At 42.7% G+C, this 14,006-nt stretch overlaps 1 protein-coding gene across 7 annotated transcripts in view; it reads left to right on the top strand.

Annotated features, from left to right (window-relative positions):
- The window catches only part of RNF8 (ring finger protein 8), a 36,797-nt gene extending 29,659 nt beyond the window's left edge, over nucleotides 1–7,138 (top strand). For 2 of the 7 annotated variants that reach the window (XM_052648105.1, XM_052648100.1), the window contains 2 exons: nucleotides 185–389; nucleotides 1,756–2,253. In XM_052648105.1, coding sequence (XP_052504065.1) covers nucleotides 185–389; nucleotides 1,756–1,823 — 273 coding nt within the window. In that variant the 3' untranslated portion in view covers nucleotides 1,824–2,253. Of the gene's footprint in view, nucleotides 1–184; nucleotides 390–1,755; nucleotides 2,254–5,695; nucleotides 5,737–6,247; nucleotides 6,403–6,759 lie in introns of those variants that run through there. The other 5 variants (XR_008200119.1, XM_052648103.1, XM_052648102.1 and 2 more) reach the window with 5 other exon arrangements.
- The last annotated feature ends 6,868 nt before the right edge of the window (nucleotides 7,139–14,006 follow it).

Genomic DNA, 14,006 nt, shown 5'->3' with positions numbered 1-14,006 from the left:
TGAAACTTAAAATTTACAGTTCCTAGGAATGATTCTGATACCCTTTGTAAGGCCTCTAGATGAAGTTATGGTTAAATTTCTATTTCGTCTTGAGAACTAACTGCTTTCCTAACTCTGAGATCACAGCAGCCCTGGGGGAGTGAGCGTCACAGTTCTGATGTGTGTGTTCACATTTCCGTTATAGGCCGTCACCTTGAACTGTGCCCATAGTTTCTGCTCCTACTGTATCAATGAGTGGATGAAGAGGAAAGTAGAATGCCCCATTTGTCGGAAGGACATCAAGTCCAAAACCCGCTCCCTGGTTCTGGACAATTGCATTAGTAAGATGGTAGACAATCTGAACTCAGAAGCGAAAGAACGACGAATTGTCCTCATCAGGGAACGAAAAGGTGAGTGAGTATGGAAAGAGGTGAGTCCCCTCAACAGACTTTTTTGGATCCAGAAGAGTCAGGTAAACGGTTCTTGAGCTTAAGAAAGAGGTGGAAGTAATGAGGGAAAGTAAAGGAAGCTAAAGGCAATAAACATGTAAGAAACAGTTGAGGCAGAATGGAATATTTGAGCAGCAGGGAATGGGGAGGCTTAGGTGTTTGTGTCTTAGTTATGGGATAAGAAAAGATGGGATTAGAAACACACAGGGGTGGACAACTTACAGTGTTAGTCACTAGATGGGGCTGTCGTTCAAGACAGTTTAGTTGCTGTCTCTTGCTCTCGGTAGGTTGCAGAAATATTGGGTTGGGTACACAATAAATTATAAATAGGATGTGTACAAGTCAAAGATTCACAACTTGGAAAATGCCAAAATATATGAAGAAAACATATATAGGTTCTATCTGTAAGAGTCACAGCTTAACTACACAAATCAGGCATAACGTTAAGCCAAAAAGAGATTAATTTAATCCTACTATGTTAACTTTACTAGGACTAGTTTGACTCAGTCGTGTCCGACTCTTTGTGACCCCATGGACTATAGCCCACCAGGCTTCTCCCTCCATGGGATTCTCCGGGCAAGAATACTGGAGTGGGCCGCCATTTCTTTCTCCAGGGGATCTTCCCGACCCAGGGACCGAACCCGGGTCTCCCGCATTGCAGGCAGATGCTTTAACCTCTGAGCCACCAGGGAAGCATGTTAACTTTGGATGTCCTAATATAACCTCTGAGCCACCAGGGAAGCACGTTAACTTTGGGTGTCCTAATAAACAAGTTTCCCAGAGAGAGTTTGAATAAAGAGATTAGGGAAGTGGGGGTGGGTGAGTTTCCTCAAGGAACCATACTCCCAAAGAGAGTATCTCCTCCTCTAACACAAGTGATCTCATCACACTTGGGGCCTGCTCTGTTGAGGATTGCAGAGCCACCCTGCTTGAGACTTAAATGTCCTTGTGGCAAAAGAATGTGTCCTGGGCAGAGCACAAGGAAACTAGTGGATCAGAAGAATTGGTTATTAGGCAGGGATGAGAGTTCAGAGGAGGAGGGTAGATCTGATTATCATGTTCAGTCCCTTAAGAAATCCTGTATAGCTCTACCCTCTGGGAAAGCTCAGAGCCAGAGTACTGAGCTCTGGTTGCACGTAAAGGGACAGTCAGAGAAGACGAATCAGAAGCTCACTGCCCTTCCAGGTGTTTCCCACCACCTGGCCATCGGGAAGCCATGTTCATGTATGTATTTGGATGTACCCTTTTCTGAGTTAAGAGAAGCCAAAGGCTTAAATGCCACACTGCTAAGAACAGGATCTTCTGTCTATTGCTTTCTTTCTCCTAGCCCTTCAGCAAATATCAGCCTCTTTGAATCAGGCCAGAAATCTGATGCTGACTTGTAAGCAGCTGTAGTATGGAATTGGCCCTTGGTTGGTGAGCCATTGCAGGGGCAGCAGACCGATCACAGGGTAGGTGTTGAGCCTGTTTTGCCCAAGGAAGACATTCTGACCTTTGGGAGGGTAGGGCAGCTCTCAGGTGGTTCTTTGAAATCAAAGTATGTTCTGCTTTTTTGACAATTCTGTGCTATTGGACTTTGTGCCCAGTTTTGAGTCCCCATAGGTGATGTTTTTTTTAACCTCCTAGGAGCCACTTGATTCTGGCAGCATCCATTGCTGTTTCTTTCCACCTCTCATCAGTCCTTAACCATTTATAGGAACATTACACTAGGCATTGGAATAAAGAGATAAGGTATTATCTCAGCTCTCACAATCTGTGGAGGAGACAGAAAAGCAAGTAGGTAGTGTGCAAGTTCCATAATAGGGTGCTGAAAAACTGCAGAGGAGAGCACATTCAATTTGACCTGGACAGGTTGGAGGTATGGGAACAAGCTTCACAGAAGAAGTAACATTTGAACTGAGTTCTAAAGGCTCTAGGGATGATGCTTTCCAAGCAGAGGAGTCAGCACAAGCACAGAGGCGTGAGAAGCAGTGAGCTGTTTGTTCTTCGCAGGGCCCCGCTTGGTGGCCCAAACAGGACTTGATGCCTGCCTGGTGCCAGAGGAGCATGAGGACAGCCAAGGCTTAGGAGGTGTCTGCTGAGTGTTGTGAGTGCCTTCTGTTTTCTTCTCCCCTTTCTGAGAGGAATGCTGACCTGGGAACTCAGATTTGACCAAGCCTGTGAGCTTAAGTTTGCTGGGTCTGTGTGTGGGTGGGGATACCCATGTACTTTCTTTTTTTGCTTTTTGGTTTTTGGAGGTTATTGTTTTTATTTTTTTCTTTGAAGTAAAATTGATCTACCTAGTGACTTGATATTGTTATACGTTGCAGAATGATCACCATAATAACTCTAGTTACCAGCTGTCACTATACAAAGCAATTACAGTATTCCCTGTGCTGTACATTACATCCCCATGTCTTAATTTATTTTGTAAGTGGAGGTTAATTCCCTTCCCCTGTTTCACCCATTCCGCTATCACTCTCCACATTCCCGCTATCACAAACCACCAGATTGTTCTTTGTAGATTGTATTTATAAGTCTGTTTCTGTTTTATTATGTTTGTTCATTTTGTTTTTTAGATTCCAGATTTAAGTAAAATCGTATGGAATTTCCCTTTCTCTCTGATTTATTTCACTTAACAGAGTACCTTCTAGGTTCATCCATGTTGTTGCACATGGGAAGATCTCATTCTTTTTTATGGCTGAGTAGTAGCCCCGTGTGTGTGTGTGTGTGTATTTATGTAGGTATATTTTCTTTATTCATCTGTTCATGGGCACCTAAGTTCTTTCTGTATCGTAGCTGTTGTCACTAATGCTGCAGTGAACATTGGGGGTGCATATGTCTTTCTGAGTTAATGTTTTCATTCTCTTTGGATAAATACCCAGAAGTGGAATTGTTGGGTTTTATGGTAGCTCTGTTTTTAATTTTCTGAGTTCTCCGTAGTGGTTGTACCAGTTTACATTCTCACCAACAGTGGAGGAGGGTTCCTTTCTCTCCACACGCCCATATAGACTTTCTTCACCCAGCCCACTGACTAGGTTTCTTCTCAAAAGTCCAAGCATGGTACATGCATGCACCCGTTGGAAAGAGAAAGAAGGACCCTGTGTCCTAAATTCATCTCTGACTCCCCTCACGCAGAGTTAATACTGCAAGGTGGATAATATCAGACCCTTCTCTTTCCGAAGGCTAAAGCAGATACCTTTTTGGTGACACTGGGAGCCAACGGAGTAAACCGAGTTGGCCTCCCTGATGCACGCACTGGCTGCGAGCAGCTCTGGCAGCAGTCTCGGCTTCTGCAGTTATCGCAGCAAGTGCAGCTTTGAGGTTTTCTCCAGAGACAGACAGAGGTGCTGAGGCTTGATTTAGGGAAACAGGTGCCAGAGCCATCAGCAGCTTCAGTGGGCTGCAATGTGGAGTTCAGAGGAAATTCTCAGTTCAGATACCAACCTTCTTTGCCAATTGAAAGCCGGTTTAATCCCCAGTGCATGAGAATTTTTAAAGGACCAAATGTAGGATCTGGAAACTAGAATTGGCAGGCCTGTAATTGTCACCATTCTGACACTGGCAGGGCCGTTTTCCTCCTGGGTAGGGGAGCGCTTATCACAAGTTCAGAGAAGCGGGTCTGCATGTCTGATTTCACCAAGAGCAGTGCTACTCCAGGCCTGCCTGGCTGGTTGGTGTCTTCAAGGCCCATATCCCCACGGGAGAGTAATGCCTCATGATTGATTAGCCATAGATCCTCAGTAAAGTCTGTGAGGCCAGATTATCCAGAAGAGGGGAGGAGGAGGAGAGTGTTAGGGTGCCAGATCCTGTGTTGGAGAAAGGGTGCCCTGGAGCTGGGGCAGATAGTGAATGTTAAGTACGTGTCGCATGAGTAATTGCAGCCCTCTGGGATATTGACATGAGGTTTTTCTGAGGGAAAGACATTTTGCGACATGAGCTGGGGAGGTGCTGAAGCTGAGTCTTCTGTCAGTTGCCCCCCCTTCCCCGTTTGTTCTATTCTCATTAAGTGTTGGTTGGTTGACATGAGTGTTAACATTCTCACTTTAAGCTTTCCCTTGGAGTTTCTTTGGGTTGTGCTCAAAAAAGAAAAAAGCAAATTATCTAGAATAAAATCTTGCCGGTCCTTTAGAACAGGGATCTTCAGTTCAGAGACTTTTTCGGATTGCAGTTCCCAGCACCCTTGGTAGTGTAGTATGAAAGTAAGGCTGCTAGTGGGAGTTGTCCACGGCCTTTTGGGGGTGTTGAGGTGGGGAGAAAGGTTTATGAACCGCAGCTTTCCTGAATCTGTGAGAGAGATGTCCCTCCAGAGATTGGTGGTCTCTAGGAAGATTGGCCCAGGTGAGATCACGTAGCCTGTGGCTCTTGCCGGCTTCCTATAGGCTAGGAGGAGGGTGATCCAGACACAGGACAGGAGAAGCTCTGTCTCTGAAGAGAGCACCTGACAGGCTTTCCCTGGCTATTAACCATCATCACCTGTTGAAAGACAGAGCCTCATAAAGGACTATGTAGGGAATGTCCGCAGTAACAGTGTCTGCCAAGTTGACCTCATCCAGAGAGAATACTTGTAAGCAAGATGTTTTATGTTTTTTTGATTCTACTGTGTGGGTTGCAGACGAGATCTTATTTCCCTGACTAGGGATTGAACCCAGTGCCTGCGGCAGTGGAATTTTGGAGTCCTAACCACTGGACCGCTAGGGGATTCCCAGCAAGTACCCAGTCCTGCACCAAGAACCTAGAAGCTCATGTGCATGAAGTCAGCATGCCCACCTGGTATAAGGACAGGGTTTGTCTAAGATAAAGTGGTTCTCAGCAAGATTGGCATGGGGTGGGGGCAGGTGTCCCCATACATGCACTCACGTAGTTTAAAATGCTAGACTCTTAAAAATTTATCCTTTGCAAAATTATCATGGATTTATCCTACACCCTCTCATTTTTGCCCCTCCCTTTTTCCTTCCCTTCTCTTTTGTCACTTATTGTCATTCCTTGCCTTGTCCCTTGATGGATGTCTCCTGCACAACCCTTATTATTCCCTTATATATAAATGTAATAACCCTTTCAATCTGCCTTCCAAAGCATTCCACACCTTAATCTCAAAGAAAGTCTTGAGATTGCCTTTGGTGTAAGCCAAGATCTCTGCTTCTCTGGGATCAAGGAAACAGAAGCTAATGGAAAACACTAGAGGCCAGTGAATAGCCCCTCCCACCCCCGCCCTCTCTGGACAGACTTTCAAGTTGCACTTCTCCCTGCTTGTTGCTGTTGATGTATTTCCTTCCTTCCTCCAAAAGGTATTAACTGAAGACCAGCTTTGTGCCTGGCACTCTTCTAGGTATGAAGAATAGAAGGAGAAGTGAAAATCTAATTAGTTAGATGTGATTTGTGCTTTCTCGCTAATAAAGCAAGAAAGGGGCCAGGAGTGATGGGAAGAGTGTTGACAGTTCTTGGTAGAGTAGTCAGGGTAGTCACTGAGGAGAAGGTGGTATTTGGGTGTTCTAAAGGCTGTGGCCATGCTGCTGTCTGGGGAAAGGGTTTTGGAGGAACAGCATGGAGGCGACGTAGCAGGAGTGGAATGAGCGATGGGGAGGAGAACAGGAAGTGAGGTCAGAAGGTTGGGCAGAGGGCAGGCCGAGTAGGGATTTATAGGCCTTTAGAAAGACTTGAACTTTTACTCTGGAAGAAGAGATGGGTGGGCTGTAAGCAGAGTTATGTGATCTCATATCTGTGTCTTGATTCACCGTGGCTGCCGTGTGGGGAAAGGCCTGAGGAGGGCAGCAGGGAGGCCAGGGAGGGAAATGCAGGCTCCTCTTCTATTTCTTTCTCTCTCTCTCTTCTCTCCAAAGGAAAGAGATTGCTCTGAAGACAGTGCTCCAGAGACGTTGACAGACTGCCAGGTACTGGGAGCTTCAGATGGTCTGGAAGATTCTCTTGGATGGTCTTGGGTGGCTCTGAGAGTGTGGGATGGAGCCACTGGGACAGACTGAGTTAGGAAGCCCTCCATCACGAGCCTCCGCCTGGGCCATCCCTGCTGCCACCATTGTCTGAAGCCCCGACTGCTTCAGGGTACTTGATAGATTCTGTTCACTACATGTTGTATGGGTTATATATTTCTGTTGTACTTTTTAAACTTGTTGTTGTTATTGTTTGGGTACCTCAGAAGCACCTCTGTTGACATTTGTTTGGGACAAATTGGGTATTACCCCTATTGCTGCCCCCAAAGGCAAAGGCAGCCTCTATTTGAGAGGATGGCATACCTCTTCTTTGTGAAAACAAGATGTCATTTCTTGAAAATAAAATGTAAAACCGATCAGTTGCTCAGCTGGGCTTTGGTATATTTATCTTCCTTTCCTTCCAGCTCCAGACAGTCTCACAAGTAAACACTGGCAGCTCATAAATCGCAACCAAGAAAGTCACTGTATCAGATGATATACTCAAGTGAATGTCTGCCTCAGAAGCCAAGCCCAAGATCGTGACCGCAGCATATGGCTCTGTTAAGCCCCTGACTGGCGTGTCTCCTTTTCATTTCAGAGATGAGTCACCACTTCCTGGTTTGGGGATGGAGTGAATTCCCTTCTTTCAGCTGGAGTTCCGAAGTATCTGTTTTACCTAATGTCAGAAAACACAGGCATGATTGAGAACCTGATATGCTTTTAAAAAAAAAAAAAAATTAAAAGCCATTTCTTTTTTGCTGCTTTCCTGTTTTAAACAAAACTAGTTCGATGTTTGGGAAACAGAAGCGTAGGAAAACCTGTGGTATCCTTGGTTACCAGTGATGAGAAGGAAGGAACACACAGGAAGCTGCAGAGTAGTTATTCAAAACAAGGAGCTCCAGTAGGAAACTGGTTGTGCATTATGTCATTCAGTGATTTGTTTCCAGATGGAAAATAATTTTTCTCTCCATTTTTACTGCCTGCCTATAGAACCTTTCTTTGTAGTTCTTTATTTATATTACAGGTATTTCATAGCGATGGTAGGTTTTTCCATTATTGAATCTTCTGTATATTGGGATTCTGGTGTCCCTAGTCTTCACTTTCATCTTTCTCAACAGGATTACTGATTGAAATAGTGGTGCTGTCAAGGAAGAATAAGTTAAACATAGAAAATAATACTTTAAAAAACCACCATATTGTAAAGCAATTATCCTCCCAATAAATAAAAATAAATAAAAATTTTTTAAAACCTTAAAAAAAATAGCCATTATAACCAAATCAAAAAACTCTGGAGAAATAGAAGGAAGATTACTTCCATCTTGATGTAACAGTCTGTTTATCTCCTGTCCATGTGTTTTGTTTATACGTTGCATGGGATATAAATATTTTTAGAATTGTACAGATAAATACTTTTTGTAGAAAGGAAAGGTGCTTTTATCAGAAAAGCTGACAATCTGGGGAGATGGTAGACTCATGTCCAGAGACCAACTCCAGAAATTCTGGTTAGCTATGAGAGCTTATTGTTGTTGTTGTTGTTTTTTAATTGAAGTACAGTTGATAAGTGTTGTTACTTTGCAGTGAGGCAAAGTGAAGTGAAGTTGCTCAGTTGTGTCCAACTCTTTGCAGCCCCATGGACTGTAGCCTACCAGGTCCCTCCACCCATGGGATTTTCCAGGCAAGAATACTGGAGTGGGTTGCTATTTCCTTCAGTTATATATACTTTCTGTTTGTAATATTCTTTTCCATTATATTTTATCATTGAATATAGTTCTCTGTGCTGTACAGTAGGACCTTGTTGTTTATCCGTTCTCTATATTATAGCTTCCATCTACTAACCCCAGCCTCTCACCCAGCCCCTCCCCTAATCCCTTTCCCCTTGGCAACCATAAGTCTGTTTTCTGTGTCCATGAGTCTGTTTTGTAGATAGGTTTGTTCATGTCATAATTTAGATTCCACCTTTAAGTGATAGCATATGGGATTTGTCTTTCTTTTTCTGACCTACTTCAGTTAGTATGATTGAAGTACATCTGTTTGCATCCATGTTGCTGCAAATGGCACTATTTCATTCGTTTTTTATGACTGAGGAGTATGCCATTGTATATATGTATCACCTCTTTATCAATTCATCTGTCAGTGGATATTTAGTTTCCATATCTTGGCTGTTGTGAGTAGTGCTGCTATGAATATAAGGGGTGCAGGTATCTTTTTGAATTAGAGTTTTGTCAGGATATATGCCCAGGAGTGGGATTGCTGGATCATACAGTAATTCTATTTTTAGTTTTCTGAGGACCCTCAACACATTTTTCTGTAGTGGCTGTACCAACTTACATTCCCACCAACAGTGTAGGAGGGTTCCTTTTTCTGCACATCTTCTCTTACATGTTATTTTTAGAGTTTTTAATGATGACCATTCTGACCCCGGTGCGAGGTGGTACCTCATTGTAATTTTGATATGCCTTTCTCCAATAATTAGCAATGTTGAGCATCTTGTCATGTACCTGTTGGCCATTTGTATTTTTTCTTTGGAGAAACGTCTAGGTCTTCTGTCCATTTTTTGATTGAATTGCTCAGAGGTTTTTGTGTTGAATTGTATAAGCTGTTTGTATATTTTGAAAGTTAACTCCTTACTGGTTGCATCACTTTTATTTCTGTTGTCTTGGGAGACTGACCTAAGAAAACATTGGTCCAATTTATGTCAGAGAATGTTTTGCCTGTGATCTCTTCTGGGTGTTTAATGGTGTTATAAAAGTGAAGTCACTCAGTCGTGTCCGACTCTTTGTGACCCCATGGACTGTAGCCTACCAGACTCCTCCATCCATGGGATTTTCCAGGTAAGAGTACTGGAGTGGGTTGCCATTGCCATCTACAGGGGATCTTCCCAACTCAGGGCTCGAACCCAGGTCTCCCGCATTGTAGATAGACCTTTACCCTCTGAGCCATCAGGGAAGTCCTTAATGGTGTTATGTCTTATGTTTAAGTCTTTAAGCCATTTTGAGTTTACTTTTGTGTATAGTAAGAGGGTGTGTTCTAACTTCATCAATTTACATGTGGGTCTCCAACTTTCCTGACACCACTTGCTGAAAAGACTTTTTCCCCTTGTATATTCTCACCTCCTTTGTCGAAGATTAATTGACCGTAGGTGTGTGTGTTTATTTCTGGGCTCTCAGTTCTGTCCCATTGAGCCTCATGTGTCTGTTTTTTTGTGCAGATACAGCACCGTTTTAATTTACTGTAGTATTGTCTGAAGTTGAGAAGGTTATGCCTCCTGCTTGCTTCTTTTCCTTCAAGATTGCTTTGGCAATTCTGGGTCTTTTACAGCTTCATATAAATTTTAGGATTGTTTGTTTCAGTTCTGTGAAAAATATCATGGGTAATTTGATAAAGATTGCATTAAATTTATAGATTGATTTGGGTAGTATGGCCATTTTAACAATGTTAATTCTTCCAATCCAAGACTATGGGATATCTTTCCATTTCTTTGAGTCATCTTCAGTTTCCTTTATTCATCTTTTATAGTTCTCAGTGTAGAAGTCTTTCACCTCCTTGGTCAGGTTTATTCCTAAGTATTTTATTTTTTGGAGTGTGACAGGTATTGTTTTTTTTCTTACATCACCTTTGTGATATTTCATTGGTAGTGTAAAGAAATGCAGCCGATTTCTGTGTGTTAATCTTGTATGCTACCTTGCTGAATTCATTTATAAGTTCTGGTAATTTTCTATGGAGTCATTAGGGTGTTCTATGTATAGAATTATGCCGGGCTTCGCTGGTGGTCCAGTGGTTAAGAATTCATGTCACAATACCAAGGACACCGGTTCGATCCTTGGTCCGGGAAGATCCCTGGATGCCTTGGAGCAACTAAGCCTGTGCGCCACAGCTACTGAGCCTGCGCTCTTGAGCCCATGCTCTGCAACAAGAGAAGCCACCACAGCTGAAGAGTAACCTCTCTTTGCCACAACTGGAGAAAGCCCACACGCAGCAACAACAACCCATTGCAGCCAAAAATAGATCAGTAAATCAATGTAAAAAAAAATCATGTCATCTGCATATAATCATCTGGTAATAGGGTCACATATTTTGAAGTCATCTGACAATATGGTTACATGTTTTGAAATCAGAAGGTTCAAAAGGAGCTAGGGTGAAAAGCCCATCACCTTTGTCCCCCAGTGACACTTCCCTGCACAGAGGTGATGAGTGGTGCTGGTTCCTCGTGTATTCTTCCAGAGATGTTTTCTGTCTATACAAGCAAAAACATACATGTAGGCCTTCTTCCCTTCTTTTCCACAAATGGTAACAAACTGTACACTGCTTTGTACCTTGCTGTTTTCAATTACATCTTGAAGACGGGTCCATGTCAGAACGTATGGAATCTTCTCTTTCTGTGTTACAGCTGCCTGTTACTCTGTTACGTGTTTATGCCATAAACTTGTTTTTCCAGTTTTTCTCTTTTTAAATCTAAGGTGCTTTAAACCCTTTACTCTTTTTCATACAACTCTCAAAGACCTATTAAATATATCTCAGAATATATACTTTAAACTAAAACAAACAAACAAAAAATAATGGCAATAAAAATGACATAGACCCCATAAAGTGGTATATGAAGAATGAAAAAAAAGAAATCTGGAAATTCACCTAGTGGGAGTTCTTTATTAAAATCAAGGAGTTGGAATCTTTAAAAAGAAATTCATGGATATAGCTTTTTCTAAATGTTAGTAATGGTCTAGTAAATCTGGTTCCATAGTAATCTGACTACTTCCATCTGCAGTTCCAATAATCTACATTGAAATAAGAACAGAATCTATTAGGCTCCCAATTCCACCAAACCCTACAGTACAAAACTTCAGTAAAACCAAGGCAGAGTATCCAAGGTAAAATCAGTCTGCTCCCAACCAACCAAGAAAAAGATATCAGTTGGTATGAATAGCCATTTACATTTTGACAAGATCCAGGCTTGAGAAAATCAATTTCATTTCTAGTAAGATTTGTGTCATTGCCACTAAAATCCTTATAATTTATGTTGCATGGTATATAATTGTGTCGGGTGACTACAAATGAACTGTATAGTTAAAACTATAGTTAACTGGTTCTTGCATAGTCAGGTGGTTACCATGCTGGAGAGTTCCATGGACAGAGGTACAGTCCAGGGGTTCACAAAGAATCGGACACGACTGAGTGACAACACTTCCACTTTTTGTTTTTTACCATGTTGGGGACAAGTAGCTTCCCTCTTTTTACTCTGTTTTAAAACAGTGCTGCAGGGAATACCCTTATACATCACTGGAGGAAAGATCCTCAAAGGAGACACATCTCAACTCAAGAGCCTAAAGGCTGTCTGCAGAGACTGATCTCACAGAATGATCCTTCTCTTCCTTGGCTGTTGGACACAGTGACTTGCAACCTCTCCTTCTAAAACACATGTTTCAAGGGTGCACACAAGTTCAGAAAGTGAGTTCTTAAATTAAAAAAAGACTTTGAAAACTTGGGTTTGAATCCCAGTCCTGCTATTTGTAACTGTGTGACCTTGGGCAAGTTACTCAACCTCTCTAAGCCTCAGTTTCTTCATATCTAAAATACTCTGATCTGTGAGGTCTAAATATTCCAATTATTGCACTGCTCAGAAACAAATGTTCCATTATTAAAGGACACAAACCAAAAATTAACCCAAACTTTTGCATCGTTTCTCTTAGCCACAATATGTTCTTTTCCTGAAGCAATATCTGATATGAAACACCATCTCCATTTTGCTTGCCTAGGAAGATATGTGGTAACTTTTCTGCCTTGCAGCACCAAACCACAGTATAGCTGAACCCCACCACTGTGCATTCTGGCTCTAATTAAAGGCATGTTCTCTGCAACAGGGCTCTGAGAAACAGTAAAGAGGGTTTGTTTCAGATTCTGGCTTTATTAAGCAGATGAATGCAGTCAGCAAGCTCTTGTGAAGCACTTTGCAGTGAGTAGCAGGTGTCCTGTATCCGTCTGATTATGTTAACCTAGAAAGGGCTCACTCTAGCTCTAGGCAGTCTTCATGCCAGCTATCAGACTCTGCCAGGGCGGGGGACTTTGCCCTTTGTGAGTTGGATAGCTGGATACCTGTCATCTGATTTTCTGATTGGAAACTGCTGTTTTTATAGAAGGACCTAAATCCCCTCGTTATCTCCAGCCCTTCTCTCACTACTTTCTGCTCTGTGAAGAACCATCCAGGCAGTCACCGCAGCTCCAAGAGTGCCTGGGATGGGCACCTCTCTCCAACTGCCTGTTTGGCTTTTTATAGCCTGACTCTGTGTAGAATCTCCTCATTTCCTATCTGAAGATAAATAAGGCGTCCCCTAGGTTTGTCTGTCTCAACAACTCATTCCCCTAGGCTTCTAAAAAAAAAGTCTACAATTAATCTATTTGACATAGAAATTAAAGGAAGGAATGTCTAACTTGCACTGTGGTCCTAACCTAAGAAGAATCTAAGATGGTTAAAATGCTAGTATCGCTGTCTCTTACCCAGAAAAGCAGTCTTGTTAACAGGTGCAGGGCCTGATCTGAGCAGAATGCTGCCGCTGGTAACTGGAGGCCAAGCGCTTGTTCTTCTGAACACCAGACACCTTCCCAGCTGGTCAACTCTTTTTAACTGTTTCCATCAATGGGGGTTGAAGCAGTTGGAGCTCCTGAGGAGAAGATGGGACCTTGTGTTGATGAAAAGTAATGAACTGTCTTGTTTATCTGATTCTTTCATTTTAGATGAGCCTATGAATCCTGCACAATAAATACACAGATGCTGGAACTCCTTTGTCTGCACCATCCCCAAACAGTGTGCCCACCAGGGGTTACCCAAGCTCATCAGTTTAATCTCCAAGCAGGATTTTCAGCTTGTAGCTTTACCAGAGTCTAATCTGGATCCCCACGTCAAGTCCAGTTTCCAGACCCTCTCTCCCTGCTGCCCACCTTCCCCAGGACCTGTGAATACTCAAGTCTCAAGTGACTTCTGTCATCTAGTCGCTTATTGAATTCTGGATGTCTCCAATTCAGCAATAGTTGTTGGATGCCCATTTTTCACTAGGTCCTGCTCTAGGTGTTTATGCCCCAAACAAAAGAAAAAAAGCCATTGTAAGCTACATTCTAGTAGAGAGTCAAAAGATCAAAAGCTTCCCACAAAGGTTTTATCAGATCCTCTGGAGGTGGTTAAGCAGTGCTGCCTACCTAAAAGCCAGCATAGTGGGTGTGCCTTCATCCACATGTTTCCAGAGATGGGATTTTGGATAAGTGGGTCCTGTGGCGGTGAAGAAGGGTTGAAGTGATGGAGCTTGGATTCAAGCCTGGTTAGGGTGGAAAATGAAGACAGGAGGGAGGTGATAATTAGACTATAGATGAGTCCAGGGCCTGCAGGAGGTACCACAGGATCAAAGAACAGTATCTGAAAGAGAGAGCTGGGAGTTGGAGAACTGATGTGTGGATTTAGTATTTAAAGACTGGAATATTTCTATAACCAAACAATCATGTTCTTATCTCAAAATAAAATGATGGGGCTTTGCTTCATGAGCACTCTCCTTCATGAAAGTAACCTCATTTGTTTTAATTATATATGTGTGTTAGTCACTCAGTCCTGTCCAACTCTGTGACTCCATGGACTGTAGCCTACCAGGCTCCTCTGTCCATGGGATTTCCCAGGCAAGAATACGGGAGTGGG

Source organism: Budorcas taxicolor, chromosome 11, assembly GCF_023091745.1.
Source record: "Budorcas taxicolor isolate Tak-1 chromosome 11, Takin1.1, whole genome shotgun sequence".
NCBI classification, from domain to species: Eukaryota; Metazoa; Chordata; class Mammalia; order Artiodactyla; family Bovidae; genus Budorcas; species Budorcas taxicolor.
This window is presented reverse-complemented; position numbering and strand designations above follow the sequence as displayed.